The following is a 15,256-nucleotide window of genomic DNA, read 5'->3' as shown; positions in this document are numbered from 1 at the left end:
TTTTAACCCTTATTCGCTATAAAAGGGGAGTTTTTAAAGATTTTTCACTTTTAAAGCACAGATACGGTTGACTCCCAGTTACTGTATATCTCTGACATTTTAACCCTTTGTGAGCCTGAATGCATCTGCATGGGGCTTCCTGAATCTACACTAAAGGAGACCAGGTCTTTGCCATCAGAGCACCTAGTCTCTGGACTCAGTGTTGTTTAAATCACTTTTAAAGACCTATTTCTACAGATATGCTTTTATGTAAGGAATGGATGTTTCTTTTCCACTATTGCTTCTTTGTTTTGATGACTGTCCTCTTCTTTTTCTGTCCAGTTTTGTTTTCTATATCTTTTGTCTGTCTTGATTGTGAAGCACTTTGTAAACTTTGATTTTTTTTTGCTATAAAAATAAAGTTATGGTTATTATTTCTCAAAATCCAATCCTTTTATTTAGTATGCATTTGTTTTTACAGATTTTGTACATAAAGGTTTCACTGCCCTCACTGTAAACTACGTATAAATAGTTTTCGAAATGACATTGCATTGATTACCTTGAACAAAGTTTAGCATTTTTATGGATATTTTCAAATTGTGAGGGGATGAAAATCAAAGACATTCAGGCAGAATAGTGGTTAGAGGAAAAAATCGAAGCAACTTAATTCTCCTTTTCTGCTGTCTGCTTTCTCATTTATTTATTTGGTTATTTATTTATTTATGCTATTTTTTGATGACTTATACTCCAGATTCCCAAATAGCTGAACCTCTTGGTATTAAAGTCTCACTATTTGAGCTTTATGTCTGTGTTGCGAATACAGACATGCTACTGGGCACTGACAACTCATGACAGACGCTTGCGATGCAAATCAACACTGACACCATAGATGAAATATGCAATCACTTCATTTCTCTCTCCCACACAGGGGTTGTACACACACACACACACACACACACACACACACACACACACACACACACACACACACACGCCAACCATAATCTAATGCTTTTGATCTGCTTGACTGATTTCCTCAACATCAAAATTATGTTTTACAGTAGGCTGCAATACAAATATGGAGGCAAACACTAAATTTATTTCTGCCTCAGTAGGCTTAAGGTAAAGTAAGTGTATTCCACTTTACAAATGGGCAGTCAGTTTGCATTCAATGCGCAGTGGGGGTTTTAATGTTTGTATTATTATTCCAAAATTTTCCCAAAATGTCCTGATGTGAAAGTAATGATTACAACAAATGAGTGGCAGTGGTTTGTGTCAACATAACATCAATTTTCCCAGGACAGTGGGATAGCCATGGCTGTACAACTATGAGAGGATCAAAGGCAACTTAGCTCATGTTTTGAATGTTGTTTTTTTCCAGCCTACCTTGCCTACCTTCAGGAACTATCTTACGACGACACCGATCATGAAATAAAAAGAAGCCTACAATTTCGAAAGCCTGTTGCTCTGTCACGCATGCGCAGATCACAGGTATGTGCGAAGAACAGGAAGCGACCAATCCAACACCTCAAACCCAAAACCCTTCCACAAACGGAGATGCAGTCTACCCCATTTGTTTTTTGAATTTCTGAATGATATTGAGGGTGCTAGACTCTCTAGGGCGATATAAACACAACTCGAAAAGCCAGCTAGCGCGAGCGCCTTGCTTTTCTGGTTTAGAAAAAGAAGTCTTGTCGTGAAAATAACGAGCTGTCGAGTGCGAGGCAAGGGCGTGTTTGAATCTCAAGTCTTCGGGAGACTGCCTCCTCCTCACTTGATGCTAGCTCGGTAGCCTTTGCATGTCGTTACACTCGTAGTTAAGTTGTGTTTGGTCTGTATTGTTGTTATTTCGGAGGTCAGCTACAAGATGGGGTGTACTCTGAGCACGGACGACAAAGCTGCTCAGGAGCGGAGCAAGATGATCGACAGGAATTTACGGGACGACGGAGAAAAAGCTGCCCGGGAGGTCAAGCTTCTGCTACTCGGTGAGAGAAAGATGGGGTCTCGGTCTATTTGCTGGAGTTGGACCTTCCCACCAACTGTAGCAAACTAACGTTAGCTAATTAGCTAACTAGTTAAATGTCTTGTATCTGTTAAAGTTTTAGCCAGTTGTATTACATAACGTTGATATTATGTGTCAACTTTGATCAGGATCATGTGGCGTAAATTAGTTTGAAACTTGAACATAATTTTCGGGGATTAATATGGGTGGTGGTGCGGTTGAATGAAAAGTTGGCGCTGGAGTCCCAGTCTTTCTCTGCTCAACAATAACGTTTGTTAATAAATTAGCCAGTTAGCCCCGAGTCTCCCATTGTAGCAACAGTTTTACCCCAAATTATTGAGCCAACATAAGTTTGTAACGTTGGTTAGTAAGCTAATTCAGCTCAGCAATTAGCTGCATAGCTAGCTATCTAAAGCTAGCTAAATTAGGTAGCTAGCATGCAGAGTTAACGATAGCAAGCAGCTTTATGTTACCGATGTCGGTAGCTCTGCGATAGCTCTGAACAAGTCCACTTGTCCGACCTTTTCGACATTAATAAACATTTAACGTTAGTGTGTCATCATGTCTTAATATTATTTTAGGATTTGGAATATAAATCAGTGTTGTATCTCAATCAGTTCCTCCTGTTTGACAAACACTGAGTTAACGTTGCTTTAGGCCGGCTGGTGAAAGCCGAACTCAATGTGTGGCTTAACGTTACATATGTGTGCCTTAAATATTAGAAGACACTATTGTATTTTAGTTTTAATACATTTTGGGTAATGAGTGATGTCTTTCCATATTGTGTAAAAGTTAATGTCCACGGGAATAACCGTTGTTGTGTTTAGAGGCAACATCAGTTACGCTTCTTGACAAGGCTAGTCTGAACATATCCATAAACCAAGACTGGCCAGGTAGCTAGTGAGTCGTGTAGGAGTGTGTGCTTGATTGACCAGGTTTCAGATCTGGAACAGTATTTTATCATTTCAAGAAACAAATGGCACTGTTAAACCAGCCACAGTTGACACGCCAGTTTCTTTTTCCTGACAGCCGAATTGAAGACTAGTTTCTGGTGCTCAGTCAGGAAGGAACCGCAAGAAGTTGCATGGCAACCTGTACAGGCTGGCTAACAACATAATAAGCATAGTAGGCAACTATATAAACGCGACAAACACAGCTAGTGCTCAGTGTGTGAACCGACTAACTGGTTGTCTGCTCTAGCCATGAAGTCTAAAGTTGTACCACCATGCAAGAGCTGTTGCAGGAGCAGTCTGTGTCTCTTAAGTTTACCTCTGCCCAAGCACTGATTTGTGTGTCTGTGGCACCAGTCACTTTGTGACATGTGACCTTACTGACCACACTGACAGACACTGCACTGCTCAGCCACAGCAGTCAGTTGTTGGATGTGCATGCGTCATTCGAGATGGACCTAATTTGAATTTTCATGGTTGTTGTTTTTTTTTCTCACAATCCCCACAAGCACCTGCACGAGATGTGTGGGCTGAGCTGGCTGGCAGCAAGTAGTTTGCCCTATCCATAGCTGGGGGAGGGTGTGGGGGGTGGAATTATGTCTTTGAACACAGAGATGTATTTCTCTCCCGTATTTGTGAAGTTTGACTCTTCTGCCGTGTGTGTGTGAGAGAGAGAGATATGCAGCTTTACCTTTATATGCTTATTGCAGTTTGCCGCTCTGCCAGGGATGCTGCTGGGGGTGTTTGCATTAATGCAGTAATCTGCAAATGACATGGTCTTCAGACGAGTGTTTTGAGTGGGAGGATTGTCACAGATGAAGACTGTTTGTGTACTGCACAAACACACACACACATCATAAAGATAGATTTTTTTGTTTTGTTTTAGTGTAGAGCCATTAGTGTAGTACAGAAGCAGGAGAAGCAGTACGGAAGATGCAGGCACAGTGTTCATTGTTGTGTGTCCCAGATGGCCTGAGGGTAATGTGTGTTCCCAGGGCCAGCCAACAGAGCCCATCTCAGACATACTATCACACTGACAAACTTGAACTATCTATTTTTCCCCCCTTTGCTTTTGTTCCATAATTGCCACCCATTAGGCCCTTCAATTTCAGCGGCTCACTGAGGTGTGAGCGTGGGTTTGGAAATTAAATTTAAGTCTTATATGATGTTCGCAGTAATATTAGCTCTGTGTCTGTGGTGCTCGGCTGTTTGTCATATGGGACAGTGAATTGGTGAACAGTTCTCCTCACTGGGGAGCCGTAAGCCCCAGCAGAGGTAAGGTAATTAAAATGTTGTGTGCTCAGGTGAAAACATGCCTGCCTCTCAGAGGGAGCTGGAGGAGGGTATGAGAAACTGTGTACTGAGCAATACCTTTGGCTGATTCAAATATACATGACTCTAGATGGCCTGTACATTACACATCTATGCCATTGTGTGTTGGCTACTCATATTTTGATAACTCTTTAGATTTATGGCCATTATCACGATACACAGCCTCATCCAACATTGTATATTGGTCTCACAGAAATCAGATTGCCCATATGAGATGCAGCTCACGGCTCTGACTGAGCCTAGCCAGCCTGTCTGATGTAGCATGAGTCTCTAACCTGGGGATGTTTAAGCTGTGTATAATCTCATTGACGAGAGGATCCAGTTGATTAATCCAATTGCACTAAGACCTGGCTAACCCTGCCCATAGACACTTCTCAACTGCATTCTGAGACAGTCTAGCCTGTGATGTGCTGTGATTTAATGTTAACAACATTCCCTTAAAATTAAAGTAATCATTTATTTCTGTATTCTTTTTGATGACATTTGTTGACATTTCTTTTGCATAGGAGTTTAGTTTGCTGTCCAGTCTCATTAACCCAGCAGTTGATGCATGACGATAACTTTATGTAAGGGCTTGATTGTAGGGCTGCACAATAAATCAAAATAGTGATTACTATAATTTCTGCTGCAGTTGTGTAGGAAAATACCGGTGTCATTTAGAGTTATAGCCCATTTTTTTTCTCTGTTTAGTTTTTCCCCCCAATCATTTGCAATGCATGACATATGTAGAAAGAATTTTTGAAATTTACTTTGTTTTTGTCCTTCTTAAAATACTACTTTACGGTGTCAAACCTGCATGGAAGCATGGGATGAATTGCTGTCTTGGCTAACAAAAATGTCCTAAATAAAAATACATGGATGTAACAAAGTTTGTAAGGCGAAGTGTTTTTGAGGGATTATTTCCTGGCGGAGACTTGGGTCTCAGGTGATTGTCAGTAAGCAGAGTGCAACATAATGCATGCACTTATATGAAAACATTCAACTCGGATACAATGAAATGATGACAAAACCAAATCAAGGCTTCATGTTCACTATGATGGATTATCTAACTTCAGCAATTTCCAACTCTGTGGAATTTGGTTTTCATAATGTACAAAACTGGGCCCTGATATCTCCAACTACACTGGCTGACTGCAGACACCACAACCAATAATGTAAAGCGGAGGGGCAACCTAGATGATTGGCATAAACTTAAAAAACACCAGTATTATCCATTTACATTTTCTGGTAGAATTCCTGGCCTACAAATCAAGTTGCATGTCACAGAAAACCTTTCATTCCTTTCAAGCAGAAAATATGTAAAAAAAAAAAAAGCAGGGTTTGCATGTATTGCGTGCATGTATGAACGTGATGTAGCTGTGTCTCATTTGTCTGTCTCCTATCTATCCTTCTGTTTCAGGTGCTGGAGAGTCTGGGAAGAGTACCATTGTTAAACAGATGAAGTAAGTATTGAAGTAGATGAAGTAGTATTGTTTCTTATGGATTATGAAAATGAGAATGCCACCATTTTAAGAATTTGCATGTTATTCCTGTGCGCAGGACAGTTCAGTCAGTACTGAACATGCAACACTCTTTCCTAAAGCTAGAAACTGGAAACCCTTGAAATTGTGATTTGTGATGTCAGTGGGATGTAAAATCTGGCACTGCTCCATAGACAATGAATGGGGCACTGTCTTTGTTGACCCATATGTTTTTTGTGATTTCTTGCAACCAGATGAGGTTCAAATTGAGGTTCATACCTGTTAGAAATGAATATAAACTGTATTTTGGAGTGACAGCTCAACTTAACATCTTATGGCTCCACAAAGTCAGCACCCCATCCTTTGTCTATGGAGCAGCCCCTGATTTTACTTCCCAGTGACATCACAAATCAAAGGGTTGTCTCTTTGATTTCTAGCTTAAGCAAAGAGTGCAAGTTCACAAACATTGATTGAACTGTCCTGGGGCACAGAGATAATGTGAATTCTTAAAATAGGTGACATTCCCTTTTAATATAGCACCTATCATATATTGTATTAACAAATGATGAAGCTGTTGGAGTCAACTGCTAATGTCCTCTCGTTGTGTCCTTTGTCTATCAGGATCATCCACGAAGCGGGCTACTCAGAGGAGGAGTGTAAGCAGTACAAGGCCGTGGTCTACAGCAACACCATCCAGTCCATTATTGCCATCATCAGAGCTATGGGCCGCCTCAAGATCGACTTTGCTGATCCAGCCAGGGCGGTGAGTGAAGGAAGACAAAGTGCATTTTTGTGTGCAAGTATATAACTGATAGTGGTTATATAAGGGCAACTGTTACTTAAAGTAGTCATATGATAAAACAGAAAAAAAGTGACACTTTACTCGTCCCCATTAGGAAATTCTCTTTACACTTCAACGACACTTCAGTAAGGCGCAAGTTTAGCGACATGCGCAAGACCTTACCTGGGTCCGCCAGTTGACAGATGATTCTTACTCACTATGCCACCCTGGTGTTATTTGATCAGGATATTTTGAAGAATTGTATGTGTACTGAAGCAGGAATGAGTCTTAGAGTGATAAGCTGCAAGATTACTGTTTTCATAAAAAACACCTTTGGTGATAAGCGGTCATTGCTTACTGTTTTTATTTAAAAAATATTCTTCTCATTTTATTGTGAAGCTCCTTGTAACCTTGTTAAGAAAGGTGCTATATAAATACAGTTTATTATTATTATTGCTGTGGTGTTTTGCAGTCAGTGTAGGCACTGGCCCAACATGCTGTAATGATAAAGACAGTGTAGACTGTGGCAAACCGCTGTTTGCTTCTGTGCAGCAATGGATTTTTCACAGGAAATAGGGACTCTCTCATAAGTGTTTAGAACAGCAAATGTAAAAACTTTTATGAACAGGGTATAGGTTGTGTCACTGCTGTATGGTATCAATCAGCGATGTAGCAAAACGGATATTTATTTATATCAAAAGTTGCTGATTATTACTCTAACTGGAGGGGACTTGTCTCCTCAGGATGATGCGAGGCAGCTGTTCGTTCTGGCGGGCTCGGCAGAAGAGGGCTTCATGACGGGCGAGCTGGCCGGGGTCATCCAGCGCCTGTGGAAAGACGGAGGGGTGCAGGCCTGCTTCAGCCGCTCCCGGGAGTACCAGCTCAACGACTCTGCAGCATAGTGAGTATAGGACAAACTGACATGACTACCAGGGGTGCTGCTTCAGATACACAGGAACTGGGGTGGAAGAGTAGCTGGAGGAATAACCACTATTCTTATCTGTCCATCTACCACATTCTGTCTTCTTAATTATCCCCTTTCTACCTCTGTCATTCCTCTCCTCTTTCCATCTCTATTCCCTCTCCTTGACCTTTCTCTTCCCAAAGCTATCTGAATGACTTGGACAGGATAGCCCATGGTGCTTATGTGCCCACCCAACAGGACGTGCTGAGGACCAGAGTCAAAACTACTGGCATTGTGGAAACACACTTCACCTTCAAGGACCTGCACTTCAAGTGAGTAGTAGCACTGTGCTTTGTTCAATCACTTAATCCCATTTGATGTTTATGACTAGTGTTCTCTCCATCACGCATGCAGACATATTCATTTTTCTGAAAATTAGATCGTTGAACACTCCAGATTGGTTTCCCTTGTAGTTATTCACATTACCAAAACAATAATCACTTTTCAGCACTGTGGAAGAGAGGTTCCTGTGATTTGAAAATCTCTACACTCAAATGAAAATAATGAAAATCGTAAATCGTACACGCAGTTAATGCACTCTGGCCTAAAGTGGCCCACACTTCAGTGAAGCATCAGTAGCAATGGTAAGAGTCTGAGTCAGTATTTCCAAGGATCCTCCTAAGAGTACACTTCAGTACAGCGGACATTTAATCAAAGGCCGACAGGATGCAGACAATTTGGTGTGTGTGGTGTATTTCCCTGTGATAACAGTCCGCGTCTGTATTCCCTCTGCAGAATGTTTGATGTAGGCGGACAGAGATCAGAGAGGAAGAAGTGGATCCACTGTTTTGAGGGCGTCACCGCCATTATCTTCTGCGTGGCTCTGAGTGACTACGACCTGGTGCTGGCGGAGGACGAGGAGATGGTGAGACCCCCTCCCTCCTTCACTAGGGCTCGGCGATAATTCAATATTATCGGTTATTGTCTTTCAGTGGAATCGTGTTGTGATGATATGGTGATTTTGGTTCTGCTGTCTAAAGAGATGAGAACAAGCACATTTTATTTAAAAACTGATCAAAAATGAGGTATGAAACATTTTAAGGAATATTATTTGAAAAATTCAGTTTTGTTTGTCATCACACCTAACATTACCATTTGGTTCAGTGTGATGAACATGAATTTGATTATTTAACATGTGATTTTGCATACTTGAGCCATGTTGTGGTGTATATTGAAAAACATCTTAATGATTATCGTGATACTGATTTCAACTATATTGCCCAGTCCTACTTCACACCCACATTTGTCTTTGCTGTTAGTTCCGTTTTTTTTGTACGACTTCCCTGGTTCAGTTCCTGTTATGCGTCTCTCCTCTCCCGTCAGAACCGAATGCACGAGAGCATGAAGCTGTTTGACTCCATCTGCAACAACAAGTGGTTCACGGACACCTCCATCATCCTCTTCCTTAACAAGAAGGACCTGTTTGAGGAGAAGATCAAGAAGAGTCCTCTCACGATCTGCTACCCAGAATACGCAGGTGAGAAGGAGACGCGTACAAGCGCGCTCGTATGCAGAGTTACAGGTGTTCAGTGAGGCATGCAAATATATGTTGGTGTTGCAGGTAATCCGTGAAACCCAGCTAGGTCTAGTTTTGAGCTGTTGTTAAGCGAGAGCTTAAGAGTCATAGCGTCTCTGTCTTGTACTTTTCCAACTTGTCAACTCGTCTTTCCTCCCCTCTCCTCATTGTTCCGTCTTTTCTCTCACGTTCCTTAAGGCTCCAACACATACGAGGAGGCAGCGGCTTACATTCAGTGCCAGTTTGAGGACCTGAACAAAAGAAAGGACACCAAGGAGATCTACACCCACTTCACCTGTGCCACCGACACCAAGAACGTGCAGTTTGTGTTTGATGCCGTCACTGACGTCATCATCAAGAACAACCTGAAGGACTGTGGCCTCTTCTAAGGTAATGTCTGCTCTATGTTTGCTGTAAATACTGTGGAGTTGTGTTTAATTTGGGGTAAAGTTCCCAGCTTTGGTTAGGAATTTTGAAGTACTGTTTGTATCTGTCTTCTATCAGCAGAATCAAACTGTGAACTGTGGCCAATGACTTGTTTTATCTCCTCTAATCATGGTTTCTCGGCTGTTTTCCTCTCTTTCTGCTCAGGCAGCGCGGCGGCCAGCTTGCAAGTGACTTTATTGGCGGGGAGTCTGTGACTGGAGGGAACTCTGCATGGACACTGTTGAGAATGTCACTTTTAACCTCTTCTTAACTTATGTTGATCTCTAAAAGTTTTAAAGGCGGTGTGTAGAAAAAAACATTTGTGTAAAATATTTGTACAACTGTCACTATGGCGGGGGATTTTTCACTGTTTTTAAAATGTGCTTGTTTTACCTATCATTTTTATTTTGAATTTTTATATGAAAAAGGGGGCCTTTGCATTTATTTTTTGTCTTTTTCTTTGAAAGAAATGAACACCTTTTTGTCTTCTGTTTGTAGGTACTTGTGCCTTGCATGCCTTAGTTGCAGTGTTTTGTTTTTGTTGACTTAGATATTAGATCTATGTAGATGTTATCATTGAACTCGCTCCCAAACTCCCCCAGCCCATGTGATCTTTTTTCCATGATGACGTCAACATCACAGAATTTTTGCCTCCGTGGACAAACCAAGCAAGACCAACTCACTCTCTATAGACCAACTCACTCTGACTCTGACATACTGTGAGAGCTGTGTGGAAGCCTTTTCCGGATGTGTGGCTGTGTATGAGCTGCGAGCGAAAGCTTTGTTTTGAATGGGACCGAAAGCCTGTGTATGAGTGATTTGGCATGCATGTTGTGTGGGTGTGTGCACAATATAAATCAAAGGGACTTTTTTTTCCTCTACTTGTCATCCTCTTTCAAAGTTTTATTTTTTTTAAGTGACCAAAAAAAAGCTACTCTCTCTAATTAATGTGCGCACATTGTTGGTGTGCCGCTACCGACGGAAACATTCCTACTCCAAATCATGAACCAAGAGACGCTTTGAAAAGAGGATGTCAATGACGGCCTTGTAGCAGACAACAGGACCATACTGTCTATGTTCAGTGCATAGATTGTCAGAAGTGGCTGAGTACAAGCGCACTGTTATTGATTATGATCTGTAATGGTTTCAGGTTACATATCCCCCTAAGACCCCACCCTTCTGTTTCCATTGGATGGGGACATTAGTGGACTAATTTCCATGATTTTGCTAATAAAAGAGTTGTTATGGTGAAACCATGGCATCCTTTGCAACAAACACCTTTTCTGGGGTTTTTTGTGTGTTTTTTTTGCAGTGTTTGAAAATGGAGGAGTGAGCCACAACTTTATAATACACTGTGAATAGAAAGTGACCAGAAAGATAATGAGACCATTTGCTCATTATTCTCTTGTACAAATTGTGGGCCTGTCTTCTTTGTAGTTAGTTGTAATTAGTCCCTCTTAAGCCTCGATGTCATCATTCATAGTCTCCTTAACAGTGAGAAAATTCAAAACTTACACAGAAAAGGTTTATGTTTTCTTGAGAGCAACTAACTAAGAATTTAAGAACATGCTTTGATGCAACATGTTACTGGGATCTGACAGATTTGTTTACAATAAAAGTATTAAATATATAGTATTAAATAATGTATGGGTCCCTCTAGTGGACACAAGGGATAATTGCACGTGATGACCATCAAATTGATGTCTGCTTGATTGTAGTAAAGGAGACAATTGGGGAAAATCTCACCAATTTAAGATGGTTAACATGGATCTTCCTTCAGAAAGACATATTGGCCTTGTATACAAAACCTCTATTACAATCCCTCTAAGATTAGCACTAATAAATCCAGAGCTAGAATGAGAGTGATTTTCTACTGAGCTGTGTGTGATTTTAAAGCTAAAATTGAAATGACTGTAGTGCAGAATTCTTTCCAATATTCATGAGAAGATCATCCGGTAAAGGAAGAGAGTCAGAATGACGGCTCCACAACAATGGGACGGTGATAGGATTATAAGAACAACTGTCACATTCCAGTCATTTTTATATTAATATATTCCACAGACACCATAATGGTGGCAACTAACGTTCACAAATGGGTCACAATAGTGCCAAAGCAGACTTCTGTCTTGCAGTCTCAGCTAAGCCATCACCGCTCAAGCACAATGATTTGGCATTAGCCGAGAGGACACTATTTTAGGAAGCATTGTGTGATTTAAAAGCTAACTGTGGAGTCATTTAGCTAATCCCCAAAGCCCTCCCAGGGAGATCAAACACCGGGGATATGAAGCCTCCTCAAAACCAACCAAGGTAATAGGAAAGTTGAGGAAAGAGGAGAGAATGAGAAAGGGAGATAATGATGCTAATGGTGATGATCAAACGCCACATCAGAGCTGACTGCAGTTCACCAGTGAGTCAAAGCATAAGGAATCCAATCTGACCCACATCTTGTCAAAAGCAAGTCTTTGAAAACTTGTGTGTGTAATGACCAGCTAGTTTTTGATCTGTGGCTTGATGGACTGACTGAGCATTTATGTGTCCATGGATGTCTGTCTGTGTGGTTTAGAGGTGGGTGTGGCCTGGAGAGGAGTAATGTTTTACAGGTATGCTCCACATCACAAAGTTTACTTCATAATTACACACAGAAAAATAAACGTGTTGAAAATGGTTCTTCGGAGTGATGCCATAGAAGAACATTTCTGGTTCCACAAAGATTCAAGGTTCTTTAAAGAACCATTTCTGCACTCCTTTGCTTAGACAGTGTTTTTGTTTATCTGCCCTTGTATGTATGTAATTGCCCTCATTTGCGATTGCACGATATATACTATGGACTGGTTTGGTTATTTTCCACATTTATGCCATCACCCACCATCCAATAACTAAGAATTAAGAACCTTCTTTGGGATATTAAAAGGTTCTTGAAAGGTTCTTTGTGGAACCAGAAATGGTTCTTCTATCGCATCACTCAAAGGAACCATTTTCAGTTCCATTTCACACGTTTATTTTTCTGTGTAGATCTCATTGTGTGCTTAGAGAAAATGCCAAAGCAATTTAGCTGTATAGTCTAATGAACTCACTCTACATCCTTAACCTGTGAATGTGTGTGTGTGTGTGTACATGTGAATGCATTCATATACTGTATGTTTGTGTGCATGTTTGTTTGTGTGTTAGTCTACTCAGTGCATCCATGCATGTTTGAAACTTTGATTCGCTGCTGCAGCCCAGTGCAGCACAGCCAGGATTTCACTGACAATACCAGAACACCAGTGAGATTTCATCTCAGCGTTTAATGTGTCTCCCAAACATTATTGCTGTCTCTTGAGATGATAGATGATAGTTGATATATCTGTCAGCGATCTCTTTTCACCTTTCTAGCTCTTGCACATCAGTGGATAAAATGAAGATAAGAGGAGAGGAAGTCCGTTCACCCTGTTGAGAGGCACCCAGAGTGTGTGTGTGTGTGTGTGTGTGTGTGTGTGTGAAGGTGACCCCACTCCCTCCCCGTCTCTGCCCAAGCAATAAAAACAACTTGGTTTGCATTTCACCCTAACAGCAAATACGCAAAGCACAGAGTCAATGAGGGAGGCACTGAGCTAAATCCATATAAGCTGTATTGAAATTCCCCCTCTGAGTGCGCAGTCTGCCTCGTGTTATTGTTTTTTTGCCTTCTGTTGTTGGCAGTCTGTTTTAGAATGCTCATTATACAGACATCCTGCCTGTAATGATGATATAAAGTAATATCCTTTCCCTGGTTCTCTCCCCCGTCCCCTCCCTCTGTCTGTCTGGCACACACACACACACACACACACACACACACACACACACACACACACACACACACACACACACATATTAACACACACGCACAGACAATCTGAGAAAACTTGGATGGATACTTTGGGAGTGCAGAATCACACTTCATAGCAAATACTGTTTTGTTTCAATCATGAACATTCTGGCAGAAAGTGAGAGGCTTGATGGCGTTGTCATAGCTTATCAAGCTCACGGCTTTTAGAGGAAAAAGAGCAAAGCTAAGCAGGCGATGCTGTTGCAGCCCCTTTCCCTCCAGGCCATCAGACACCGTAATGACACTCCGACCGAAAAACTTCATTACAGCGCTACCAAGAGGTCATGTTAGCACTCCTCCCCCAAACACTGAGCCTGTCCACGTGTATTAGTGCCCCCTAGATACTGAGAGTTATTGCTACACTGAATCTTGTCAAGAGAAAATCTGTAAGTGGTGGCAAGGTGTTTCAAGTGGCTCCAAATTTAGATGCTCCAGCACAAAGCTTTGACAAAGATGTTTTTTTTTTTGTTTGTTTGTTCTAGTCCTACTTCTATCCACAAAAGAAAGGTCCAAAATAATGAGGCGCATTGAGCCAGATATAGAGTGATGTGTGCAGGACAGGTATTTAGTGTCTGATTTAGCCTCTCCTGTGCACACATAAAATACATCTTATCTGGGGTAACAAAAAGCGGCCCCAGGGACAGGCAGCCGCGTGCCACGCAGGGCCGAGAGCCTGCAGGTTTTCACTCCAATCAAAGACGACACCTGCTGATTTCACTGATTAGCACGAGTTCAACCAGAGAGCAGGAACTAATGAGTGAAATCACCTGCTGCAGTGTTTGGTTGGAATGAAAACCCTCATAGTCTCTCTCTTGGCCCTTTGTTGCACTCGGTTGCCTGTCCCTGATCTACCCATCCCTCCTCTCTGGAGACTGCAGTTCTGACATGCACCAGCAGAGGCGTAAACACAGCAAAGCAGGATCTCATTTCCTCTCGGGTTTATAATCTCCTAATCCAGCCAGTTTTCTGGATTATACCAGTAGTCTCTCTTCGCTGTGGGAGTTAGTCTCTAATCATCATCTAGTCTGCATCATCTGCTTAGATTTAGCATTAAAATCTTCTGCTCTTACCAGAACCTTTGACCTATTTGCTGAGAGACTGAAGTAAATAAAGTGACATTCAAAGAGGATCCATCCATGTTCATGGATTATTTACAGTTTGAAAATGCATTGGGATTTATGGGTTGTGTAAAGTAATGTTGTTTGGGAAGATACTCACAGACGCTACAAAAGCACATGCATGTCCTTATAATGGAGCAATGTGGATAGTACCCACACACACACACACACACACACACACACACACACACACTTAAAGGCACGGTTAAGAGTGGCAGTAAGAGGGACTGTCATCTTCTGTAGATTTGCTGGAGCAGCTCTTGACTTTATGTGTTAAATATTGAATGAAATTTTACTTCAGCCGCTTCGCAAAGCCATGCAGCCATGAAAAAGTAATGACAACAAAAGGATTTGTCATTCTCTGTTTGACATGGATTTATGTCATCATAGAAATTATGTAATGGCGACCAACATAACGAGAGTTGAAGACCCTAAGTGGAGGTAGTGGTACCAATTATATCTTTTTCCACAGCCACTAAAACACAGTGAACATACTTTTTCACTGATGGACTCATCACACAGTAAATATCTTAAAGTGTGACGCACTGTGGCTTGCATCCCCCATACACATCAACACAAACCACTGGTCCGTGAAAACAGTGACGGTCAGGAGGCGTAAAGGTGTGTTAAGCTTCAGGGGCCACTCTTGCGTGTAAGCCATGAAGTTTCTTTTTACCATCTGCATTTAGGTAGTAAACAGGACCACACTGGTAGTGCTGTATGTGCTGTCGCATAGTAAAAGACCCAGTGATGTAGTGATAAATAAAAAGATGGGTATATGACCTCCAGTTGGTGATCAGCATGAGGCAAACAACCACCAGTATAAACAAAAATCTATTATATTCTCAGAAAAGCATTAAGTTATATTTTTATTCTCATTAAAA

General features: G+C 41.4%; 1 protein-coding gene across 2 annotated transcripts; it reads left to right on the top strand.

Moving 5' to 3' along the window:
* Window positions 1–1,484: 1,484 nt before the first annotated feature.
* Window positions 1,485–10,685, top strand: LOC139926431 (guanine nucleotide-binding protein G(i) subunit alpha-1). Of its 2 annotated transcripts, none has more exons than XM_078283312.1 (9): window positions 1,485–1,964; window positions 5,663–5,705; window positions 6,345–6,486; window positions 7,248–7,405; window positions 7,612–7,740; window positions 8,204–8,333; window positions 8,792–8,945; window positions 9,183–9,374; window positions 9,580–10,685. In XM_078283312.1, the coding sequence occupies exons 1-8, from the start codon at window positions 1,847–1,849 to the stop codon at window positions 9,371–9,373; spliced, it is 1,065 nt and encodes a 354-aa protein (XP_078139438.1). In that variant the 5' UTR covers window positions 1,485–1,846; the 3' UTR covers window position 9,374; window positions 9,580–10,685. The 2 variants fall into 2 exon arrangements, with proteins under 2 accessions (XP_078139438.1, XP_071774306.1); XM_071918205.2 differs by having other exon boundaries at window positions 9,576–10,685.
* The last annotated feature ends 4,571 nt before the right edge of the window (window positions 10,686–15,256 follow it).

Source organism: Centroberyx gerrardi, chromosome 4, assembly GCF_048128805.1.
Source record: "Centroberyx gerrardi isolate f3 chromosome 4, fCenGer3.hap1.cur.20231027, whole genome shotgun sequence".
Lineage (NCBI taxonomy): Eukaryota > Metazoa > Chordata > Actinopteri > Beryciformes > Berycidae > Centroberyx > Centroberyx gerrardi.
This window is presented reverse-complemented; position numbering and strand designations above follow the sequence as displayed.